Source organism: Papio anubis, chromosome 16 (genome assembly GCF_008728515.1).
Source record: "Papio anubis isolate 15944 chromosome 16, Panubis1.0, whole genome shotgun sequence".
Classification (NCBI taxonomy): domain Eukaryota; kingdom Metazoa; phylum Chordata; class Mammalia; order Primates; family Cercopithecidae; genus Papio; species Papio anubis.
This window is the reverse complement of record NC_044991.1, coordinates 90,352,498-90,378,231: the sequence shown is the minus strand read 5'-3', so window position 1 is coordinate 90,378,231 and position 25,734 is coordinate 90,352,498. Positions and strand designations below refer to the sequence as shown.

Genomic DNA, 25,734 nt, shown 5'->3' with positions numbered 1-25,734 from the left:
AAGCCCGCAGGTCCCGCCGCAAGGCGCAGGGGCTCGCAGCTCTGGGCGGGCAGGGCTTTGCGCGTGGGGGCAGGGCGGACCGACCCCGGACAGACCCGTAGCCCGGCTGTCGGACCAGAGCAGCGTTTAGTCTTCAGACCTTGGGGAAAACCACAGAGGCCTCAGTGCCTGTAGCGCGTCGACGCCTGCGGCCGTGGCCGGGGCGCGGGGGTGCGGGGGTGCGGGGGTGCGGGGGCGCGGTGCACACCTGGACGCAGCCCGCCAGCCCCTTCCCAACAGGCCCCGCGGCTCCGCCGGACACGCCCCACGTGACTTCCCCGGCTCGGGGCTTCCCCGCCCAGCCGGCTGCGGCCCCCGTCCCGCCGCGCGAAACTACGACCTAGGAGCGAAATCTGTCCCGCAAGACAGCAGCGCGCAGGCGCGAAGCGTGGCGGCCCGGTGCGGTGCTCCCGGCCTGCCCCGCGTGCGCGCTGACGCTGCGCAGTCTCGTTCCCGGCTGCCGCCGTCGCTGCCGCTGTCGCCGCCGCCGCCGCCGCCGCCGCCATTGGAGTCGACGCCTCCTCAGCGCGTCCGCGTCCGGGGCTCACCGCCGTCGCCGCCTCGTCAGGGGCCCGCGCGCCCAGCAGCCGCCGCCGCCGCCGCCCTGCCGGCGCCCGGGGAGTTGGCGGCGGGGCCCGGGGCCGCGCGAGCTAGGGTGACAGGCCCGGCCTCTCGGGGAGGCCCGAGCCGGCGGGCGCCCCGGCCCCGCGTCTAGTTGTTCATGAAGCATGTCGGCCACCAGCGTGGACACCCAGGTAGCGGGGCCGGGTTACGGGGGCCGTGGCCGGGGCCGAGTCGCGGGGGCTGGGTTGGGGTCCTGGGGCTGGACCGCAGAGGCCGGGGTCGCGGGGGCCGGGGTCTCGGGGCCGGGGTCGCACGTGACCGCGCCTCGGGGCCTGCCGAGCTCGCTGCCCGCTGGAGACCAGTTCTCTGGTGAATAACTTTGTGTTTCCTTTTTTCCGCGGGTTGTGTGTACCCCACGTCCCGGCCTGCGGCGGTGCAGAGAACAAAAGGACAAGATAATAAAGGTGAGCGGAGTCCCGGGACGGCCGGCGCGGGCTGGAGTGGAGGAGGACGGGGAAGGAACGGTGCAGGAAGCTGCGTCTGGGACCGGAAACTTTCTCTCTTCCGCTAGCTTCAGGGAGATAAAACTTGAGGTTGTGTGACGATTCTGGGAGATTTGGCAGGTCGAAGACAAGGGCTTCTCAAGAAGTGAATAAATGAGTGCTCAGAGTAATTTGGGCCCTTCTGTCCCCACTGCATGATCGTGGATTTGCTTTGGGGAAGGGGAGGTAGGAGAGGAGGCTTTGCCGGGTGGACATGGCCGCAGGGGACGAGCGACTTGCCTTTTGCTGCCCAGTAGGGGCTGCTCTAGGAGAGGGGCAGTCCGAGGTTCTGCAGGCTAAGCTCCATATCCCGGGTAGTTTCAGCCCGTTTTCCAAGTCTGTTAGCATCTCCTGTGACATTATGGCTTGGGATAAACCCTCAGAGCGCACTGGTGTGAAAATTGAAACACTTTTTTAGCTAGTTTGTGTGTCAGCTCAGGTGTAAACAAATACTGTGGTTCATCGTGTTTTAAGATTGGAAAAGGCCCAGCACTTTATTTACCTTTGCTTTCTTTTTCTGACTGAGCATAATAACAGTGGGAAGAAAAGTGGTGTGAAAGGAAGATCAATCTTCGGGCGCCCAAATCACTGAGCCAAAGGGAGAAAGCTACGCTGGGAACTGCTTAGGGCAAACCTGCCTCCCCTTCTATTCTTGAAAAAGATAGTTTCTAAGACATAAAAAGTTACATACCTCCCCCACAGTTTGCCCACGAGGAAATTCCTGGTGGACAAAGGACTGAACCCAGAGTCATTCCTCCTCACTGAGATAAATGCTTATCTGATGGCTTCGTTTGGAAAGGCTAATCAGAAACTCAAAAGAATGCAGTCTCTCACCTACCTATGACCTGGAATCCCCTCCCTGCTTCAAGTTGTCCTGCCTCTCCGGACCAAACCAGTGTACATCTGACATTGATTGTTCTCACGTCTCCCCTTATAAAATGTATAAAACTAAGCCGTGTCCTGACCACCTTGGGCACGTGTTGTCAAAATCTCCTGAGGCTGTGTCATGGGTGTGTCCTTAACCTTGGCAAAATACATTTTCTGAATTGACTGAGACCTGTCTCAGATATTTGGGGTTCACTGTGGAGAGTCAGATAATAACTCCCAGTAGTCCTTCAGTTGCAGCCCCTTCCGTCCTAAGTTTTCTTCCCTCAGTTCGCCATACATTTGGGCATACATTCTGCATTTGGGTTTTTGGAGGCTCCACTTCTATTTGCCACACATAGGTCTTTATTAGACCATGTCAGTTTCACCCTGGTTATGTGTTCCTTGCATTATGTGTTAACACTTAATTTGGTCAGTCTCACCAAATTATGTTGAAGCCTTTATTTAAAATGTAGCTTAAATTATTGAAAGTTTCCTGTCACCGTTCTAATTAGTTGTGTAAACCTCAGTTGTATACTGGTTTTATTCCTTTTAAAATAAAAGCATAATTTCTGCTAGAAATAGATGGAAATAGACTTTACTAACTTTGACTTCCGTGCTTAAAAGTAATCTTTTAAAATTTGAGGGTAATATTTTGCAACTTTTTGTTCTAGTACAAAATGGTTCTTTACATCAGAAGGATACAGTTCATGACAATGACTTTGAGCCCTACCTTACTGGACAGTCAAATCAGGTGAGTTTATTTTGTTAGCATATATTTGTTTTTAAGTTGGTTTTAATTGTCGTGTAACACACCTTTGTTGTCATTTCTGATTTTTAAATTATCCTAAACAACAAAGCAGCAGACTATAAAGTATTAGAAATGATAGAATGCTCATGAAGATGTGCCTGCTGTTAACCCTGGGCATGAGTGGAATGAAAATGATTTACCCCGTGGAGGAGGCAGCATCCCAATGGGGCCGGGATGCAAACAGGTCTAGTTGGCTCCAGTTTTTGTGGGTCACTGATGTGTCTTGCCTTTGACGCAGTGGAGTTGTGTGTGTTTCTGAAGCTTACTGGTTATTTTTCGCTGTGGATGATTGGAATTGTGGTCTCGGGAAGCAGCTGAGAGCTGGGCTGTGGAGCAACTGTGGAGCCAGATGCCGCCTGGTTTTCAGTCTTTTTTTTTTTGAGACAGAATCTCACTCTTTGTCACTGAGGCTGGAGTGCAATGGCACGATCTCAGCCCACTGCAAACTCTGCCTCCTGGGTTCAAGTGATTCTCCTGCCTCAGCCTCAGGAGTAGCTGGGATTACAGGCGCCCACCGCCACGTCTAGCTAATTTTTGTATTTTTAGTAGAGACAGGGTTTCTCCATGGTGGCCAGGCTGGTCTCAAACTCCTGACCTCAGGTGATCCACCTGCCTCGGCCTCACAGAGTGCTGGGATTATAAGCGTGAGGCACCACGCCTAGCCTGATTTCACTTTTAACTCCACCACTGACTGGCATGTGTCTGTGGCTTGCCTTCTCTTGCCTCAACTTTCTTTTCTGTGGAAGAAAGAGAGGAGTAATTCTTTGTAGAATTGTTGGGAGGATGACATCAGATGGTGTACATAAAGCGCTGAGACAGTACCTGATACAGCAGGGCCCAGTGAGTCATAGCTGCCCTGTTTTCTTAGGTAATTCAGGCTTTCTCTGCCTTGGCACTGTGGACATTTTGCACGGGAACATTCTGTTTTGGGGGCTGTCCTGTGCATTGTTGGATGTTTAGCAGCCTCCCTGGCTTCCCACCCACTAGATGCCATTAGCAACTCCCTCTCCCCATACCCAGTTGTAGCAAGCAAAACTATCTTGGCTGATGTTTTTGGGGGAATACAATTGCCCTGGTTAAAATCTACTGGGAGCTGCTCTCTCTCCTCTGTGCTACTGTTGCAGCAAAACTCCCAAGAGAAGCCATATCTGCTTAAGAGTCCAACTCAGGAACCAGACTCCCCTGCCTCCAGGCCAGTGGCTTGGATGAGAGGCTGCACCTCTGTGAGCTCCTCACTTTGGTGAGCAGGCCTCATGGGGCAGCACAAAGCAGATGCTCGCATTCCTTCCTTCGCCGCTTCAAATAGCCCTCAGCTACTGGGCATGTTTTAAAGTAAAACCAGGCTTCACCTCTTCTCTGTGAAGGAATAAAACTAGACTGCCGTTTTCTAAGGTGTCTTAGAATGTTCCTTCGTCCCCCTCACTCCTACTGCACTTGGCGAATCAAGCCGCTTGGAGACCAGGAAACCTCGTACAGGTGGAGCCTTGGCAGACCTGCCCCCCGCTCCAACCCTGCTTTTGTTTCTTGTCTCTTGGTTGCCTTCTGAGAATCTGTCCCCCCTCTGGGCAGAACTGACTTGACTTCAGTGATGGGCCTTGGATAGAGGTAATGGCAGGAAGTTAAATGAATTGATTTTTTGAATATCTTGTTTTCTACTGTTGTTATTATTTTAGTACTTTAATAGTATTATGTACTGAATTTTAGCCAATAAAGGTGAAAGGAGGTTGCATCAGTACACTTAAAAATGTATGCATGTGTGTATATGTCTATGTATATGTGTGTGTATATGTATGTATGTATGTGTATATTTTGGAGACAGGGTCCTGTTCTGTTACCCAACCTAGAGTTCAGGGGCATGATTATAGCTCACTGTAGCCTCAAATTCCTGGGCTTAAGCGATCCTCCTGCCTCAGCCTCCTGAATAGCTGGCACTACAGGCATGCACCACTATACCTGGTGATTGATTGGTTGATTGATTGTAGACACAGGGTCTATGTATATTGTACACAGGCTGGTTTTGAACTTCTGGGCTCAAGTGATCTTCCTGGTTTGGCTTCCCAAAGTGCTAGGGTTACAGGTATGAGCCACCATGCCCAGCCAAAAATATTTTTATAAAGTCGGAGCTTTTGTGTTGTTTGGAAGGATTTCTTTACAAATGGATTAGATTATTTTTATGTCAGTGGGTGTCTTAGCTCTGTATGTATACAGTACAGTTTTATAACTTTTGATTTATACAGACATACCTGTGGAGCCATGGCCACAGTTAGGATAGTGAACATAACAGACATGCCTGTGGAGCCACGGCCACAGTTCCGATAGTGAACATAACAGACATGCCTGTGGAGCCACGGCCACGGTTACGATAGTGAACATAACAGACATGCCTGTGGAGCCATGGCCACGGTTACGATAGTGAACAGATCTATCAGCCCTGGGTCCTTTTTTCTTGGAGACAGGGTCTCATTCCATTGCCCAGGCTGGAGTGCATGGTGTGATCACGGCTCACTGCAGCCTTGACTTCCCGGGCTCAGGTGATTCTCCCACCTCAGCCTCCCGAGTAGCTGGGACTACAGGCATGTGCCACCACGCCCAGCTAATTTTTAAATTTTTAGTAGCCATGAAATCTTCCTGTGTTGCCCAGGCTGGTCTCGAACTCGTGGGCTCAAGCAATCTACACGCATCAGCCTCCCAAAGTACTAGGAGCATAGGCATGAGCCACTGTGCCCAGCCTAACCCTGGGTACTTAAAAGAGAAAAATCCAGGTATGGTTTGTAGTATCTAGTTGGAGGCTAGTTTGGTTCCTGTGTTTTGTGTGAAACTGTAATACTTAGAATGGTTTAGAAAGTCTTAGGAGAATGCCTGCCTGTTAGGTTGGTTTAACTTGTAATGGGCTGTGAAGGGTTGTTGCCATGTGGTGGGGGTCCTTCCCTCAGAGAGGCCTCACCTCACCCACCTTGCTGTGCTTCTGGTACTAGAGTTTCAGTCCTAGTTGCCCCTGAGGTGCTTGCGACTGTAGCCACTCAGTATCTGTCTTCTAGTCTGTGACTCGAATGGGAGTTGGGGAAGCAGAGGAACTGGGAGTGAAGGGTTCTGGGTTGGGCTTGATTGTTGTGATTTTCTCTCTTTTTTTTTTTTTTTGAGACGGAGTTTCGCTTTTGTTGCCCAGGCTGGAGTGCAGTGGTGCAGTCTTAGCTCACTGCAGCCTCCACCTCCCTGACTCAAGTGATTCTCCTACCTCAGCCTCCTGAGTAGCTGGGATTACAGGTGTGCGCCACCACGCCTGGCTAATTTTTTCTTGGTATTTTTAGTAGAGACAGGGTTTCTCCATGTTGATCAGGCTGTTCTGGAACTCCCGACCTCAGGTGATCCGCCCGCCTCGGCCTCCCACAGTGCTGGGATTACAAGTGTGAGCCATGGTGCCTGGCTGATTTTCTCTTTTGAGGCTTTGCCTGCTCAGGGACTTCTAGTTTCCCAGTTTTCTGTTGTTTTCTGAAAGGAAAGACTGTGAAATGACCCAGAACAGTTCCTACTCAGAGTTAGAAGACCCTGTCTCTGCATGATGCCTGAGTTGGGAATAGATGCCGCTGGCCCCCCAGGCCTCCTGCGCACTGGCTGACCAACAGACTGAGTGTGTTTGCTGTGACCCCACTGACAGAAATTACCAAGGCCACCTGGGCATGGGGGAGATGGCACCTGTACCTGTGCTGCTGGATGAAGTTTTGGTCAGCAGCAGACCACAGTATGATAGTGGTCCCATAAGATTATGATGGTGCTGAAAAATTCCTGTCACCTGGTGATGTTGGAGCTGCCATGTTAAGGGCAGTGCATTACTCATGTGTTTGAGGTGCTGCAGGTGTAACCAAAGCTACTGCCCCAGTCGTACCAGGGTATACACCTACAGTTACATACAGTTACGTACAGTGCGTAATACTTGACTGTTACTACTTTATGTATTTACTATACTTTTAAGAGCATATTCTGTCTACTTACTAGAACAAAGTTAGCTGGAAAGCAGCCTCAGGCAGGTTCTTCAGGAGGAATCCAGAAGAAGGCATTGATGTCACAGGAGATGACAGCTCCATGTGTGGTGTTGCCCCTGAATACTTTCCAGTGGGGCAAGATGTGGAGGTGGAAGATCCAGACCTTGTGTAGGCCTAGGCTAGTGTGTGTGTTTTTTGTGTCGTTTTGGGTTTTTTGGTTTTTTTGTTTTGTTTTGTTTTGAAGCAGGGTCTCTCCCTCACCCGGGCGGAAGTGCAGTGGTGACTCATTGCAGCCTTCATCTCCTGGGCCCAAGAGATCTTCCTGCCTCATTTTTGATTTTTTGTAGAGATGAGGTCTCACTGTGTTGCCTGGGCTGGTCTCGAAATCCTGGGCTGAAGCAGTCCTCCTGCCTCGGCCTCTCAAAGTGCTGGGGTTACAGGCATGAGCCAGTGTGCCTGGCCATGTCTTCATTTGTATCAAAGAAGTTCAAAAAGTTAAAAAAAAAATTAATAGAAAAAAGCTTATGGAATAAGGATATAACGAAAAACTATTTTTGTACAGATATGTGATATGTTTGTGTTTACAAAAGAGTCAAAAACTTTTAAAGCTTTTTAAAAAGTAGTTTGTAAAGTAAAAAAGCTATAGTAGGCTAGGGTTTATTATTGAAGAAAGGAAAATTTTAAAATTGAGTGTAGTCTTAAGTGGACGGTGTTTCTAAAGGTGACAGTGGTGTCCAGTGAGGGCCCAGGCCTTCACTTTCACTCTCTGACTCACCCAGAGCAACTTCAGGCCTACCTGCTCCATTCACCGTAAGTGTACAGGTGTCCCGTTCTTGATCTCTTATACTGAATTTTTACTGTACCTTTTCTGTGTTTAGATATGTTTAGACACACACATACTTACTAAAGTTATAGTTACTTCTATTATTCAGTACAGTTACACACTGTACAGGTTACGGCCTCAGTGTGTGGTAAGGATACTGGCTCCACTGTCACACGTCTCCAATTGTGTAAGTACACTGATCACACACTGATGAAATTGCTCATCAGATTTTGGGTGGTTTTTTTTCACTGAACACAATGCCTCATCAGAGCGTCTAGGAGTTCCTTGAGAATAGCCTGGAGACGCTTGGCACAGGGCTTCCTGCTGTGCCTGCGCAGCTCTGGTAGGCCCAGGATGACCTGAGGGCCAGCCGGGGAGTGTCAGTTTCTTGTGGCTACATCTAAAAATATGGGCTTCCTTAAAATACCCAGTGGCAGAGCCTGCTAAGTAGGCATTTGCCATCACAGCGGCTTCCCAGAAACACAGCTGGAAGGACACAGTGGGATCTTAACATGCTTCTTATTGGCAAGTTGCTGAAACAAATGCAGGAATTCTGTCAGAAACTGCTGTCTCTGCATATTGATGCCACCAGCTGAGGGGCTGAAATTGCAGCCTCAGAAGGACCAGTCCTGAAAACAGATCTGAAAAGTGAGCAGCCAAGTAGGTAAATTAGGGTTTTTTGGTTATTTTCCTCTAACATTTTCTCTGCGCTCTCTAAGGCTTCTCCTGAAGAGCCGCAGGTCATCCTGGTAGGCCTGTTCCCTGTCCTGGGTCAGAGCTGGTTCCCAGGAGCCGTGTCACTCCCTCACTTTTCAGCAGTACGCTCGATACTTTTCCCTTTTACATAATTTATTTGTGTGTGTGTGTTTTTATTAAGCAAATGCTTCTCTCTGTTCCTCTTGGACTTCTGAAGGGATCATTTCTGCTTTAGTCTCTCCTCTTGGTCATTCCAACTCTATCTCAGAAAAATGGATATAGGAAGTAAACATTTTAACTTCAACTTAAAATGGTTCTGTTCATTCGGATGGAAGTTTCTTTTTTATAATGTCGTTAAATTTGAGTAAATATGTAAAACTGCTCTTAGTTCTTTTTTGTGTGTTTGTTTTTTTGAGATGGAGTCTCACTCTGTTGCCCACGCTGGAGTGCAGTGGCGCTTTGTTGGCTCATGGCAACCTCCGCCTCCCAGGTTCAAGCGATTCTCCTGCCTCAGGCTCCTGAGTAGCTGGGACTACAGGCACCTGCCACCACGCCCGGCTAATTTTTATATTTTTAGTAGAGATGGGGTTTCACCATGTTGGTCAGGCTGGTCTCGAACTCCTGACCTTGTGATCCACCTGCCTCGGCCTTCCAAAGTGCTGGGATTACAGGCCTGAGCCACTGTGCCCGGCCTAGTTCTAATGTAGAGTTGGGGCTTTTTTGTGTTTTACTGTTTGGATTTTCAAATAACCTGGAGATAATATGTTCCCTGATTAAAGTTTTCTTTAATTCTTTGAGTGTCTTATTTTGTTTATCATTTTTAAGTTAGTCACAGGAGGAGGCTCAAGAATCTAAAGTTGTATTTTCCTTTGTCAGGGGACTCTGATTTTTCCTTTAAAATGTGTTAGTCTTTCTTTTTCTTTTTTCTTTTCTTTTTTTGTTTTGAGATGGAGTTTCGCTCTTGTTGCCCAGGCTGCAGTGCAGTGGTACAACCTCGGCTCACTGCAACCTCCGCCTCCCGGGTTCAAGCGATTCTCCTGTCTCGGCCTCCCAAGTGCTTGTGATTACAGGCACGCGCCACCACGCCCGGCTAAAATTTTGTATTTTTAGTAGAGACGGGGTTTCACTGTGTTGGCCAGGCTACTCTCAAACTCCTGATATCAGATGATCCACCTGCCTCGGCCTCCCAAAGTGCTGGGATTATAGGCCTGAGCCACCGTGCCCGGCCGAAAACGTGTTAGGCTTTCTTCGATGAGGTCTTCAGTTCTCCGCAGGGGCTGCAGTGAGGTGCCTAGCTTGGAAAGTGTTTAGCAGTCTTGTGTGGAGGTGGCTGCAGAGTAGCAGGATCATGGTTTTGCCTATATTGTCCTTAAAAGGTCTGTTTATGTCACTCATTTACCAGGACCAAAATATGCTTGCTCAGAGGTAGTAATGTGTTAAGAACAAGCTTTGAATTTGTTCTTTTTTTTTTTGTTTTGAGAGAGTCTTGCTCTGTTGCCCAGGCTGGAGTCCAGTGGTGCAATCTCGGCGCACTGCAAGCTCTGCCTCCTGGGTTCATGCCATTCTCCTGCCTCAGCCTCCGGAGTAGCTGGGACTACAGGCGCCCGCCACCACGCCTGGCTAGTTTTTTGTATTTGTAGTAGAGACGGGGTTTCACCGTGTTAGCCAGGATGGTCTCGATCTCCCGACCTCGTGATCCACCCACCTTGGCCTCCCAGAGTGCTGGGATTACAGGTGTGAGCCACCGCGGCCGGAGTTAATGCAACTATATCCCTGAGGAGTAAACTTTCACACTCATAACTCAGTGCCCATGGAGCCATGGCGCTAAGGAATGTTGAGGGGGCAGCACAGCTCGCCTCCAGCACTTGGCAGCAAGTGAGCGCTGAACCTGTGCCTGACTGTGTGTGAGACAAAGGGAGATCAAAGGCCCTGAAAGGAGGCTGCGTGTGTTTTCCAGGCAGCCCAAACTGTGTTTCCATTTGTCTCCCACGCGCTGTGACCAGGACTGTGAGTGGGACAGCGTCTCTGACCGGGGAAGGAGAGTGGGACAGCAGCCTGACATGTGGCTCATAAAGACGGCAGAGGACGGCGTTTCCAGGTTTTCTTACGTGCAGAATGACTGACTTCACATAGCATTACAAATTAACCTGCTGCTTTACCTTCAGAGTTTTGAAGGAAGGATGGCAGATGTAACAGGAAATGGGCTGTCAGTAAGACTGAGATAAAAATGGAAATCGGGCCCACAGGACCGCAGGTCACTACATCCAGCCTGCCTGTGTGGCCGTGTAACCCGGTGAGGACAGAAGTGTCAGGAGGGTTTAGGGCTGCCGGCAGAGCTGATTAGTGTCACCATCTTCTGTGGCTCAGGGTGTGAATGGTGGTGATCTGGAGCTGAAGGGTTTGCAGAGTACCAGCTAGAACTGTAGGCCCTGCACCTTGGGTAGAGGGAAGCTGGGTGGGTCATTTGTGGGCTCTGTGTCTGTGTGGCCTGTGTGCTGGGTGTGTCCATTTAATGCTTCAATTGGATTTTCAGGATGTTACATGCTTAATGTAATGTGCATTTTTTCATGTGGTAAGTGATGTCCTGTCTTGGTTAAGGCTTTAAGTGTAGTCAGAAGTGTTCCTGGGCATATGTGTCCATGGCCTGACTCCTCTGGTTGGTGTTGTGGCCAGGTGGATTACAGTACCACACGGCCATCGAGGTCTTTTTTTTCATCTGCTCTTTTTGCGTGAGAAGGAGGATGTGTTGTGATTGCAGCGCTGCTGAGGAGCATGTGTCCAGCCGATGGGAGGAGGAGGGCTGGCTTCCCTGTGGGGGCACTGTCCCCTTGCCTGCCGTCCTTGAAGGCACCTGTGGCCAGCGACTCAAGGAGCAAGTCCTCTGCACAGACCGTCCCCTGATTCGCTCACCCTCCTGTCTGGGCCTGTTGGCCAGGGCAGCACCCGAGGGAAAGGCTACAGCAAAGGACCCAGCATCATGAAAGTTGTTTGAGGGAGAATAAGCTCAGGTTAATCTCATGTTTGTACAACACTGATAGCATCTCAATTGTCTTCTTATACCCCCAGAATCTCAAATTTGTATTACAGGGAAACAGCAGTTAGTGCATTTTGAAAGATGATTCTGGGGCCAGGCGCTGTGGGTCACTCCTGTAATTCCAGCACTTTGGGAGGCCGAGGCAGGTGGATCACCTGAGGTTGGGAGTTCAAGACCAGCCTGGCCAACATGATGAAATCCTGTCTTTACTAAAAATACAAAAATTAACCGGATGTGGTGGTGTGCTTCTGTAATCCCAGCTACTTGGGAGGCTGAGGCACGAGAATTGCTTGAACCTGGGAGGCAGAGGTTGCAGTGAGCTGAGATCTCGCTGCTGTACTTCAGCCTGGGCAACATAGTGAGACTTTGTCTCAAAAAAAAAAAAAGGTTCTGGAATTGTCTGCTCACAACTGGAGAAGTCACCAGGAAGAAAATTACAAAATAGGATTTCTGAAGCCTTTGGTTTTCTAGGATGGGAGCAGGAGGCAGGAAGTGGTGGCTAGGTCACCGGTTCATTAGTCCACCAGTGTTGGCTGGTGTCAGGACACTGCCCCCAGGGAGAGCTGCTTGTGGTCACGCCTCCAGTGAAGCAGGCCTGTTTCATTGTCTGAGATCCCAATCTCCCTCTTGCCTCAGCTGCCTTCCCACCTGGTGTGCCCGACTGGGTGCTGTTATCCTTCATAGTGTGGCCTTTGATGCCAACATGAAAGGTCAACGTGGCAGGGATGAGGTTGGGAGATGAGGTCTGGAGCATATTCTCTTTATGTAGAACTTTCTGGTTACTTGGACGACTGGGGGGAGGGGAGCAGGAAAACTGCAAATCCAAAAACGGGCATCACAGACTGGAGAGCTCCGTGTTTTTTACTTCCTGCTCTGTTTTCTGTAATAGCATTTTGACACTCTTAGACGATGCATCTAGGCGGGAGCCTTCTTGCATCACACCAGACCCCTTCTCACCTGCCTGTGTGCATGTGTGTGCGTATAAACACACCTCACACGAATGCACACACACACACCTCACACGATTCGCCCGCCTGTGTGCATGTGTGTGCGTATAAGTACACCTCACACGAACGCGCACACACACCTCACACGAATCACCTGCCTGTGTGCATGTGTGTGTGCATAAACGCACCTCACACAAACGCACACACACCTCACACGAATGCACGTACACACACACACCCCTCACACGAAAGCCATTTTAAGGCAGTATTGGAGGGACCCAATCATGACCAGACCTTTGGTTGAGTCTCTCCAAGGAGGTGGCGTCCCAGAACTGCTGACTTTAAGTCTAAATTTGTGCCCTGGGCAGCTCTTCCGAGACCCCTACAATGGGGCACTCAGGCACTCACCTTCTCTAGCAGACCTTTTTGGCTCAAGGTTCCGTCACTTTAAAACCACTCTCCGAGGTTCCAGTCACCACACAGACATGTTTTCACAAGGAAGCCCAGGTGAGTTGGCATCCAAAGCAAGGGCTGCTCTGCACCCGGAGTGCAGAGTCCTCCACTTAGGATGCTTTCTCTTGGCTAAGGAGCTGGAGCCAGCCAGGGCCCTCTGTGCAGGGGCCTACTCCAAGAGCCCAGTGCTGTGCCCAGGAAATCATGGGAATGTGAACCCCCTTGGACTTAGAGGCAGGGGCTCTCTGCTAGGAAGGGTGTGTGGAAGGAGCCTCTGAAGCACCCTTGAAGGATGTCTGGGAGAGCTTTGGTCCAGGTATGGAAGAGTGTCCCAGGAGGAGTGTCAAGGCCCAGAGGTGGGCGCCTGGGGCCTGCTGAGTAATTAGTGAGCTTAGGGTCTGTTCTCTGGAGCAAACTGCCTCACGGCCCTGCACATCCTGGTTTGCCAATGGAAGTATCTCTGCCTTACAAAGCTGTTTCAGTGCCCATGATGCCATCCGTGTCTGTCATAAGCATTGTCGTCCGCAGGGCAAGGGTTTAGTCCTAACTCTGGATTCCTTTGTGGGTAAGAGTAGAGGGAGGGGCTGCTCCCTTGCCAGTTCTAGAGAGGCTTAGCTTAGTCATTTAGCCTGAATTCAGAGCTTTGCAAATGATGCTTCGCATTTTGAGACGACACCCTGGTTTGTGTTCATCATTAATTTCTCTGTCTTGATTTGGTTCTCCCATTGGCGACCACAGCTTTCCTTCTGGAAGGAGTGGCCCAGTGCTGTGCAGGTCTTACTTTTACCCCGCCTGTGCTTGAGCAAGAGGCGGTTGGCATTTTCATCATCTCCTCGTGTTGTGGAAGTGCTGTAACTTGTCACGTTTGCTTTTGCAGAGTAACAGTTACCCCTCAATGAGCGACCCCTACCTGTCCAGCTATTACCCGCCATCCATTGGATTTCCTTACTCCCTCAATGAGGCTCCATGGTCCACTGCAGGGGACCCTCCGATCCCATACCTCACCACCTACGGACAGCTCAGTAACGGAGACCATCATTTTATGCACGATGCTGTTTTTGGGCAGCCTGGGGGCCTGGGGAACAACATCTATCAGCACAGGTTTAATTTTTTCCCTGAAAACCCTGCGTTCTCAGCATGGGGGACAAGTGGGTCTCAAGGTCAGCAGACCCAGAGCTCTGCGTATGGGAGCAGCTACACCTACCCGCCGAGCTCCCTGGGTGGCACTGTGGTGGATGGGCAGCCAGGCTTTCACAGCGACACCCTCAGCAAGGCCCCCGGGATGAACAGCCTGGAGCAGGGCATGGTTGGCCTGAAGATTGGGGACGTCAGCTCCTCTGCTGTCAAGACGGTGGGCTCCGTTGTCAGCAGCGTGGCACTGACTGGTGTCCTTTCTGGCAACGGTGGGACAAATGTGAACATGCCAGTTTCAAAGCCGACCTCATGGGCTGCCATTGCCAGCAAGCCTGCAAAACCACAGCCTAAAATGAAAACAAAGAGCGGGCCTGTCCTGGGGGGTGCGCTGCCCCCTCCACCTATAAAGCATAACATGGACATTGGCACCTGGGATAACAAGGGGCCTGTGCCAAAGGCCCCAGTCCCCCAACAGGCACCCTCCCCACAGGCTGCCCCACAGCCCCAGCAGGTGGCTCAGCCTCTCCCAGCACAGCCCCCACCTGTGGCTCAACTGCAGTATCAGAGCCCTCAGCAGCCACCCCAGACCCGCTGGGTTGCCCCACGCAACAGAAACGCGGCGTTTGGGCAGAGTGGAGGGGCTGGCAGTGATAGCAACTCTCCTGGAAATGTCCAGCCTAATTCCACCCCCAGCGTCGAATCCCACCCTGTCCTTGAAAAACTGAAGGCTGCTCACAGCTATAACCCTAAAGAGTTTGACTGGAATCTGAAAAGCGGGCGTGTGTTCATCATCAAGAGCTACTCTGAGGATGACATCCATCGCTCCATTAAGTACTCCATCTGGTGTAGCACAGAGCACGGCAACAAACGCCTGGACAGCGCCTTCCGCTGCATGAGCAGCAAGGGGCCCGTCTACCTGCTCTTCAGCGTCAATGGGAGTGGGCATTTTTGTGGGGTGGCCGAGATGAAGTCCCCCGTGGACTACGGCACCAGTGCTGGGGTCTGGTCTCAGGACAAGTGGAAGGGGAAATTTGATGTCAAGTGGATTTTTGTTAAGGATGTGCCCAATAACCAGCTCCGGCACATCAGACTGGAGAATAATGACAACAAACCGGTCACAAACTCGCGGGACACCCAGGAGGTGCCCTTAGAAAAAGCAAAACAAGTGCTGAAAATTATCAGTTCCTACAAGCACACAACCTCCATCTTCGACGACTTTGCTCACTACGAGAAGCGCCAGGAGGAGGAGGAAGTGGTGCGCAAGGTGAGTCTGGGTGTTGCAGGCAGCTGCCATGCAGGTGTGTCCTTGGTGCTGCACTTAGACCAGGTGGCGTGGTGAGCAGATGCGGCAGGTCCGCCAAGCTGAGTCTCCTGACAGGCAGCTCCCAGTTGGCCGCAGGTGGGCGGGCCCAGGTCCTGGCAGCCTCGTGGGCTTTCCCCGCGGAGGGTACCGCTAGTAACCAGTGATGATGTTTGAGTGGATGTCACCAAACGACTTTGATCACTCTCCACTTATAATTGAATAATTGGGGCCACAGTGTACACATTCTGTACACTGTGTAGAATTTGAGGGTAACTTTCTCCTCTCCTTTTTGAGTCGTGATACTTTCTGGAACAGTGCTTCCCAGCCTCTGTCCGTGAGGAACACTTAGGTGATACTCACGCAGCACTGCAGTGGGCACATAGGGCATCGAGACCTCACTTGGCCAAGGGCCCTTGTTTCCCAGGGCACTGACCCTCAGCAGCTGGAAAGTTCCGGTCTGTGATCTGGAGGTTGTTGCTTTATTTTTCTTTTAAAAACCCAGTATCCTGCAGTTTTTGGAAACAAACTCACTCCATCTAGGTCCTAAAGAAAATGGCGGTGGGGTAGGTTTGGAATCCAGACATTTTATAATAACAAATACGGATCCTGTATCAAAAATCCATTGATTGGGCCTTTTTGAGACAGTCCTGATTTCCTGGGATACTTGTAGCCAAACTCCTGAGTCTGTGCCTTCGTGTGATGTACGACAGGACTGAGTGTGTTTGCTCCTCAGAAGGGCTCAGACGCCCATAAACTGGCACCAGCAATGGGAAAATGATGCTGCTGACATACTTCATAATGCTTCCTTTATTCAAGAGAGTTCATCCTGAGATTGTCTCCTGCTTTTAAAAAAATACCTCTTCCTGAAATGTCAGTTGATAATAGATGGGTTTTCAGTGCTTTTTCAGTTCTCTATGTTAAAGGGATTATTCACCTGTGAGCGCCAAGTGTCCTATTGTATTTTGGGCCAAAAGGCGTGTACTTGGCATATATGGGGATATGTATATCCATATATGTATATCCATAAGACTGCACTGTCTGCAGTCTTAACGTTATGCAAGTCCTGAACAACTTGGGGCTTGTAGAACTTTGGAAGAGTATCAGTCCCTCTCTTTTGTGAGAAGAGAAGAGGATGTCATTTATTTCCAGTTACTGGATTCTGAATTAGTTACTGAAATTCTGTGTTTTAGCCCTTTTTTTTTGTTTTGTTTTGAGATGGAGTTTTGCTCTGTGGCCCAGGCTGGAGTGCAGTGGTGCAATCTTGGCTCACTGCAACCTCCGCCTCCCGGGTTCGAGTGATTGTCCTGCCTTAGCCTTCCAAGTAGCTGGGATTACACACATAGCTCTTTTAGGTATAAAATAAATGCTGAATTGCTAAATTTGCAGGGATAATTGCTACTGAAGGTTTAGGTAAGCCTTAGCTGGCTACACTGGAAGCTGGCTGTGTGTGTGTGTGCGCACAGTTTTTCTTCTTAAATACCGTGATACTTGGGTTTTTGTAAAGTGTGTGGACTCCTGACCTGGTTGGTGTTTTTAAAATTCTAGTGTCCTACAACTTGCATTATAAAAACTTGATCCTTAGATAACTGCTTTTTTGTGTCGGGTGTTGGGTTAAGCATCTTGGTGGGCGGCCTGCAGGGCCTGTGAGTGTCGGCCTGCAGGATCTAGGTGTTCCTCAGACCCCTCGGGTGTTCCGAGGCAAGTCCAACAGAGCCACCGGTGCTGGTGGAGCGTCACTGGATGGACCTTGGTAACCCTCCCTAAACTGTTAAAGAAACTCTGGGCCCGTGTGGGTCAGTGTTAACATTAATTCATATTATTGAAAGTGACAAATGAGAACCTGATTTGTTAATATTTGGTGGAATTTCAAATAGCTTTTTTTTTTTTTTTGAGACAATCTCACTGTCACCCAGGCTGGAGTGCAATAGTGCAACTTTAGCTCACTGCAGCCTAAGCCTCCGAGGTTCAAGCGATTCTTCTGCCTCAGCCTCCCAAGTAGCTGGGATTATAGGCGCCCACCACCACGCCCAACTAAATTTTGTGTTTTTAGTAGAGATTGGGTTTCACCATGTTTTGGCCAGACTGGTCTCAATCTCCTGACCTCGTGATGTTGGCCTCCCAAAGTGCTGGGATTCCAGGCGTGAGCCACCGCGCCTGGCCGAGTCAGTGCAGTTTTAAGAACAAAGTAGTGCGCTGAAGAGAGAGTTGTGGGGAAGCTTCACCAGAGGAAGGAGTTGTGGGAACTCCTTCCTCTTGGTTGTAAACTGCGGTTGTGCTGGTGGAGCCCCCGGGCAGTTTTCTCAAGGTTCTCTCAGGTCTTTGAAGAACAGACCTACCTTTTCTTTGTCATTTAGAGTTTGGCCGCATTGCTCTAAAGCTCATAAACAAGTTGAACGTTGAGAAAGTAAAATAGAGTTAGCATTTTGCAAGATTGCTGTCCAGCTATAAATTTGGAAACATACTGATTTCTTAGGACAGCAGTAGCTTTTATGTCAGCAGAGTCAGACCAAGTCCTGGGTTGATACATTTTTTGGTTTTAAAAAAATCTAGAAACTTCATAGCTTAAAACAGTGAAAGTGGTGAGCGTTCCACATGGTGAGCATCGCTTAGTTCCTCAGACTAACTGTCCTTGCCCTGGCGGCAGGTGCCCCCGACCCGACCCCACATCGACCTCCGGGCGGGCTCTTTGAAACTAAGTAAAGAGCAGAGAGAATCTCAGGCATAAGCATTTCCTGAATGCTTGTTGAGCATTCCTCGAAAGAACAAGCTGTACTTCTTTGTCTTTTTTTTTGAGAAATTTTATGAGGAATAGTATTTTTTTTTTTTTTTTTTTTTTTTTTTTTTTTTTGAGACGGAGTCTCGCTCTCTCCCCCTGGCTGGAGTGCAGTGGCATGATCTCGGCTCACTGCAAGCTCCGCCTCCCGGGTTCCTGCCATTCTCCTGCCTCAGCCTCCCAAGTAGCTGGGACTACAGGCACCCGCCACTGCGCCCGGCTAATTTTTTGTATTTTTAGTAGAGGCGGGGTTTCACCGTGGTCTCGATCTCCTGACCTTGTGATCCGCCCGCCTCGGCCTCCCAAAGTGCTGGGATTACAGGCGTGAGCCACCGCGCCCGGCCAGGAATAGTATTTTTAAAGAGCACACAGTAAACTTTGTAGCTGTTTATAAGGGCTGAAGGGAGGTGGGGTGTTTCCCTGTGAGTGGCTTTAACATCAGCTAGTTTGAACTCAAGAGATTGGCATTTGCTTTTTAGGAACAGCAATACCTCTTTTGTTAAGAGATTGATTGATTGATTGAGACAGTTTCAGTCTGTCCCCCAGGCTGGAGTGAAGTGACACAGTCTCAGCTCACTGCAACCTTTGCCTCCTACGTTCAAGTAATTCTTGTGCCTCAGCCTTCAGAGTGGCTGGGATTACAGGCGCCCACCACCACACCCTGCTAATTTTTTTTTTTTTTGTATTTTTAGTAGAGACGGGGTTTTACCATATTGACCAAGCTGGTCTTGACTTCCTGAGCTCAGGCAATCCGCCCGCCTTGGCCTCCCGAAGTGCTAGGATTACGGGCATGAGCCACCACGCCCAGCCTGTGAAGAGAGTTTTTAAACAGAGTTTTTAAGAGAATGCAAAATATAGAGTTCTTAATTTTTCCAGTTTTACATTTGAGGGTAGGGAGGAAATGTTAATTCTTAAGAGTAGGACCTGCCTATCCAGGTCCTTAATCCAAATACTCTGGAGCCTTCTCGGGACAGAGAACACCGCAGCGGCTTGTGAGAGCAGCCACAGTCGAGGAGGCTGGTGTTTATTCCAGTGCCCAGCAAAGTTTGTTATTAACCGGAAGACACATTCAGTCCATTTTTAGCAAAAGAAGAGGTTTCAGGTTAAATGTTTGGGTGTCCCACCCGCTGGCTTTATTAGTTTGCGTCTTAATAGATAAGGGGCCAGACGAGGATGGAGGTGCCTCGGATGCATCTTTCTGTTTTGTTTTTATTTTATTTTGAGATAGAGTCTCTCTCTGTTGCCCAGGGTGGAGTGCAGGGCAGATAATAGCTCACTGCAGCCGAAAACTCATGGGCTCAAGCTGTCCTCTCGCCTCAGCCTCCCAAATAGTTGGGATTACAGGTGCGTGCCACCACACTCGGCCTGGGACACCTCTCTAGCTGAGTGGTGCAGCGTGTGCTCCTTAGATCACACATTTTCATCTTTGGATGCTGCCTTGTAAGGAGACTGAAGGGGCTTCTAGACACTGCTACTCAGGGAGGCCAGTGTGGGAAAAGATTCGGGTGTAAGTCTCAAGCTTGTGTGTCATACACTCTCTGGAAAAGATGATTCTCTTAACGGGAGTCGGCAGCAAACTTGGTCAGAGGAGCTTTGCCTTGAGCCAATCTAGCCATGGGGAAGTGGGGGAAGGGCCTGAACTGGACAGGCCCACACGGGTCCTCCTACCCTTCATTAGCCACAGGACACAGCACTTTGTTAGCCAGTTGGAAGGATTTTGGTGTCCTTTGAGCCACTGAGAAGTTTAAATGAGATAAAATACAGAAGAACAGCTTCCGTCTCCCTGGCCTGCTTGAGAGCCCGGTCGTGCCAGCTCCTCCCTCTGAGTGCAGAGATTTTCACATTGCTAAGTGTCTTTCCATGTGGAGTGATAGTGGCACATGAGGGAGAGACAGCTGTGGGAAGTAAGGCTTCCCATTAGACAAGTAGCCCATGTGACCGTTGTGGGTGATGCTTTTCTCCTGGTAGAGGGGGTGGGGAGAATGCCATGCCCAGTGTGGCCAGTCCCCCACAGAGCAGGCCCAGCGCAGCTCAGAGTTGTGTGCTGGTGCGGCCTGGGTGCCATCCAGGGTCTTGCCTCTGGATCTGCAGGCACAGCTACGGGCAGCCGTGGACCCCACTTCTGGGAGGGTTCATCTGGGTGGTTACTCAGCGCGTTCAATTGCTGTCTTTTCTTTTTGCAGGAACGGCAGAATCGAAACAAACAATAAGGACGAACCAGTTTCTTACATGTTCTAACGTTTGACTTTGAAAACAGTTTAAAACACGTGTGCTTGGTCAGCTCCAGTGTGTCGTCCCTTGCGGGGGTTGAGTGTTGCATCTTTGCCTTTCTTGTCATTTATTTTTGCCCAGATGGATCTGCATTTATTTGTACTTTTTCTATGTATTATAATCTTGTAGAAGTCACTAATAAAGGAGTATTTTTTTGTCAGCTTATCAATCAGATTGATCTAATGTGAAATACAAGTATCCTTATAAACAAAGCATCTATTTTGGCGGAAATTATGTTCTTAAATTCACAGTGATTTGATATTGTTCTATGAGACTTCATATTTCTCATCCCTTTATTGCTTCATAGCAAACATAAGAAACCATGAGTCATTTTGTCATTTAGAGTATTCTGATAAAATCTCTTGAAAATACTGAAATCAAAAGGTGAATGATTATCTTGTTCATTCTGATTTGTCATTTTATTTGTCTAAAGTGCTATTTTACCCATTTGATTTTTCTACTAGTCAGATAACTTTTAATTTTTTAAATTTGGGAGACACTTTTTTTGTTTGTTTTTGGAAAATTTTTCCTTCCAGATCTGTTGCCCACTGAACGGCCACCCGTCCCTCACTGTCCTGGTGTCCGGTTGGGCTGGATGGTGTTGGGGCATGATGTGGGGAGGAATTGGAAGGTGCTTCGGTCTGGTTCAGGTTCGGGCATTCTTCGTTGTTTGCACATCTTTTTAAATTTTACCCTTTTCTTAAGAATCCTAATGCAGTCTTAGTATTTTATACCAATAATGCGGAGCTTTCAGTGTAGGGTCTGGTAGTACAGACGGTGTGATGGGGGATGCTGCTGGGTGTAAATTTCACTGTGTGTGTCTAATTTTTTTTCCTGTTGAATGGGTAAAAACAAAACAAAACTTTTTTAGAAAATGAATTTGCTGTCATGTTTTGTGGAATGAGGGACCTTTGAGCTCACTACCACCTGGAGTTTGAGTTGAAGCATGAAAATGGTGCCCATGCCTGACGCTCCAGCGCCTGGATCTGCACGTGCCCTTGTAGAGGATCCTTACTGTCCTAGAGAGCAGATGCTTTCTGAAAACTACTTGCTCCAAAAGACCCTCTGAGTTAACGTTTCAGCTGTATCATTAGACTTGTATTTAGAGCGTGTCACTTCCTCTGAACTGTTACTGCCTGAATGGAGTCCTGGACGACATTGGGTTTTTCCTCTAGGAGAATACAAGCCTTAATAAACAATACTATTTAGCAAGCCTGGTGTCACCTCATTCTTCACCCTACTCGATGAGTTTAGGTGTTGGAGCTTTTTAAGCCGCAAAGCCATTCGGGGAGTCACCATAGAAAGCCCCTGTGTTTTTCAAGGTGTGGGATTCTCATTATCTTGCTTTGGAAGAGGGAGCTGTTAATTTCTTTAAGACTATAAACTACATGGCACCATCGCCCACCCCTCAGCACACGGATGCACAGACGCAGCAGTGCGTGCAGCACCTGGGCACTGCTTCCTCCTTTCCAGACTTGGCTCCTCACCATCTCCCTCCATTCATCCTCCAATGCCTCTTGTTTTTTATGCGATAAAAGAGTTTAATACCTGTTTAGTTTGTTTTCCTTTTGAGATAAAATTTACAAGCACTGAAATGCATATTGTGTACATCTGCAGAAGTTGACAAGTATGTGATAAAGTTACACAGTATTAGCATGAGCCCAGAAAATCCTGTCGTACCCTTTCCCAGGCAGTCACCGCCTCTGCCAGAAGTTCGTAGTTGGTTTAAGGAAACACAAAATGCGAACAGGGGAAAACGTGTCTGTTCTGACGGACCAGTTAGAGGTAGGCTGTGTGTACTCCCACTTGCAGCTCCAAATGCTGCTATTACTTTAGGGAAGTGTGTTTTCAACCTTGAGTAGCTAATTCCTTCATATTTTATGCCATTTTCTTGAGTCCTTGGGCTCCTTTAAAGATTAGTTCCTGGCTTTTAGAATGCTGGGCCGAGGCTGGGCGTGGTGGCTCACGCCTGTAATCCCAGCACTTTTAGAATGCTGGGCCGAGAGGTGCTGAAAGGTGGCGAGCATGACGGCGGGTGCCGTGCTTTTATCTTTGGTTTGTTTCGTTGTTGTGGAAGAAGTGGATGCTATTGTCCCCACAGAGTGGGAGGTGATGGCAGGGACTCTGGCAGGTGGTAGTTGCTGACTGGCTTGTGAATGGATAGTGGATCGTGCGGTCTAGACAGCACCTCCCCTGAGGCCTCCAGACGGGAGGAGTCGGTGGCTTCTCCCTTTGCCAGCTTGGAAAGTTTTGTAGAACTGACACTGTATCTGGGTGTTAAGGGCCTCCTGCCTGCATTCCTGGTGCGTGGTGATGCCAGGCAAGGAGCCAGGCCCACCAGGGGAAGGGAGAACCGAAAGGCATAGGTTTGTGGAATGAGATATTTGGGAGGGGGGCGGGGGAGGGACTTCATCTCATTTTGCTTTATAAAGAGCTTTAAGTTGTTAGTATTTCTCACCCCTGCCTCCCTAAAAGCCAGCCACATTAGCCCTATTCCTTTTTCCCTCTACCCATCTCCAAAGCCCACCATGCTAGAATTCTCTTTTTTTTTTTTTTCTGAGATGGAATTTCGCTCTTGTCACCCAGGCTGGAGTGCAATGGCGCGATCTCGGCTCACTGTAACCTCCACCTTCCAGGTTCAAGCGATTCTCCTGCCTCAGCCTCCCAAGGAACTGGGATTACAGGCATCCGCCACCACACCTGGCTAATTTTTGTGTTTTTAGTAGAGATGGGGTTTCACCATGTCAGCCAGGCTGGTCTCTAACTCCTGACCTCAGGTAACCCACCCGTCTTGGCCTCCCAAAGTACTGGGATTACAGGCGTGAGCCACTGCGCCCGGCGTGTGGTAAAATTCTTATATGTCATAATGAATTCTAAGCTATTGGAAAAGCTGGATTTGCTGTTTGAGGTGCCTCTGGCTATAGAAGTTTCCTTGGAGGGTCTGGGTAGTAGCTCAGGTGCAAGCCCACGTGTCCTCTGGGCTTCTGGTGGGTTACAGGCTGGCTCTGCACGTTGCTGTCTGCACTGGGCCTTAAACGACTGGGCTAGCTTGGTGGGTTACAGGCTAGCTCTGCAGGTTGCTGTCTGCATTGGGTCTTAAACGGCCAGGCTAGGGGATGACATGGAGGAAACGTGTGGCCAGTGGTGCTTTGGGCTGAATCCTGTCCCTCCAGGCCCCTTGCTGTTCAGAATTGTTGCAGTCTTTGGTAGGACAGAAATGCCCTCTCTGGCTGGAGACCAGCTGTGAGCCCAGGCCGGCTTCTGCTGTGGTCTTCTCACCATAGGAGGCCCGTGAGAAAGGAGTCTGCACCTCAGTTCCCAGCTCGGAACAGCTCCATTACTCTGTGACTTCAGTCACCAGACCACAACTCATGGCTCCCCTCAGTATCCGTCTCCATCCCGTGGACTCCACGCAGTGTGGCAGGGCATTGGTGGTCCGCCCTCCTCCCTGCACACCCCGCGGCCGGCGCTCACGTTCCCCTGCAGCCTGGAGTTGCTCGTCACATAACTGGCTGACTTTCAGGTGCACACATCTGGAGTTAAAAGAAGCACCTTGGCCGGGTGCAGTGGCTCACGCCTGTAATCCCAGCACTTTGGGAGGCCAAGGCAGGCGGATCACCTGAGGTCAGGAGATCAGGACCATCCTGGCTAACACGGTGAAACCCCGTCTCTACTAAAAATACAAAAAGCCAGGCGTGGTGGGCACCTGTAGTCCCGCTACTCGGGAGGCTGAGGCAGGAGAATGGTGTCAACCCGAGGGACGGGAGTTGCAGCGACCCGAGATCGTGCCACTGCACTCCAGCCTGGGGGACAGAGCAAGGCTCTGTCTCAAAAACAAAAAAAACAAAACAAAACAAAAAACCTCACTTATTCCTTCATAGTGCTTACATGATGAGAAGAAGAGAAAGCCTGGCGCAATGGCTCACACCTGTAATCCCTGCACTTTGGGAGGCTGAGGCGGGCAAATCACCTGAGGTCATAAGTTTGAGACCAGCCTGACCAACATGGAGAAACCCCGTCTCTACTAAAATACAAAAAAATTAGCCGGGTGTAGTGATGCATGCCTGTAATCCCAGCTACTTGGGAGGCTGAGGCAGGAGAATTGCTTGAACCGGGGTGGTGGAGGTTTCGGTGAGCTGAGATCGCACCACTTCGGCCTGGGCAACAAGAGCGAAACTTCGTCTCAAAAGAAAAAAAAGAAGAAAAGTCAGGTTCAGAGGCTCCTCCCTGGAAGGCCTCTTCTCAGAGTTCCTCCTTATGACTGAGAAGGATTACCCGGGAGGGGAACCTGGTGGTGGAGGTGTGAGAGAGAGTGGCCTGCTTGCTGGTAAGTCACGGGGTATTCAGATGGTGAACGGCAGTCTAGGTTCCTCCTTTCCTGGCAGCCGGCCACAGGCCTTGGTGTCTCACACATCGTTGCCAGCTGGACCAGGTGGAAGCGTCAGCACTGGGCGCGGGCGAGGCCTTGCCCTGCTGCATCGCTCAGCTCGTGCGAGAGGGAGCCAGACATGCTGAGCTGATCAGGCTCCAGGTGTCGGAATGAGCATCAGGCCCAGGCCTCAACTCCAGTAAGTTCCGGGGTGCCTGCTGGACCTGCTGGCTTCCTGCTGTGGCCCGGGGCTGAGGCTCCTATCTCAGGACAGGTCTGCCACAAGGCCCCTTTGCCTTTGGGAAGTCCACATGGCCTGTGGGGCTGTTTGGGGCCAGCACCCTCCCTCCCCCAGGCGTCCTGGCCACCCAGAGTCAAAGAAGGACCAGCGACTGCTAGCATCTGGGCAGAGCTTGGGCGCAGGGCATCCAGTGTATCCTGGACAGAGGCGTGTCTTGGGGACTCTTCCGAGCTCTATACCCATGGAGAGGACGAACTGCCCGAAGTTGGTCCTAAGCTGTGACAAGCCACAGCCCTGCACATGCCCGTCACGGGGCTCTGTGGATGACAGCATGCTGACACTCTTGGTGTCCTGCGGAGAGTGAGGCTCGGAGATTGCAGTGCTGCTTCCTGTGGGTGATGGCGGGGCTCCTATGGGCAGACGGGGAGCTCGGACACCGCAGCACCACTACTTGGTGCCGGGAGAAGCTGTGGGATGGGAAGGGTCTCCTTCAGGGCCAAGGGCAGCCTTCACGCGCTACCTTGGACAGGGCTGGGCCCCTGCAGGCTGGGCAGCCGCGGGGCAGCTTCTGAGGGGCCAGGGGAATGGAGTAGGTGGTGCACAGGTGATGAGGCCCTTGGGGGCTTTGGGCTTTGGCCACCACTTGTGAGACCAGGAAGAGTGTCGCCTCAGTCCTGTGGAACTGTCAGGCTTGGAAGAGGAGACTTTCTGTGGGTGGGCGGCAGCTGCTTCTCCGGAACAGCATCCCCTGCTTGGCCCTGTGGAGGGTCCAGGGCACAGGGGTGGGCAGTGGTGTGATTCAGTGTGAAAACTGCCTGGGGCCGGTGTCCAGCCCAGACAGGAGGGGCGTCCAGAGCTGGTGTCGTGGTTCCCCTGCCTCCCCCATGTGC

At 50.2% G+C, this 25,734-nt stretch overlaps 1 protein-coding gene across 1 annotated transcript; it reads left to right on the top strand.

Moving 5' to 3' along the window:
- Positions 1-418: 418 nt before the first annotated feature.
- YTHDF1 (YTH N6-methyladenosine RNA binding protein 1) lies at positions 419-21,446 on the top strand. Its single transcript, XM_003904508.3, has 5 exons — positions 419-794; positions 1,043-1,067; positions 2,684-2,763; positions 13,631-15,151; positions 20,147-21,446. Exons 1-5 carry the CDS (start codon positions 768-770, stop codon positions 20,171-20,173), a joined length of 1,680 nt encoding a protein of 559 aa, XP_003904557.1. The 5' UTR covers positions 419-767; the 3' UTR covers positions 20,174-21,446.
- The last annotated feature ends 4,288 nt before the right edge of the window (positions 21,447-25,734 follow it).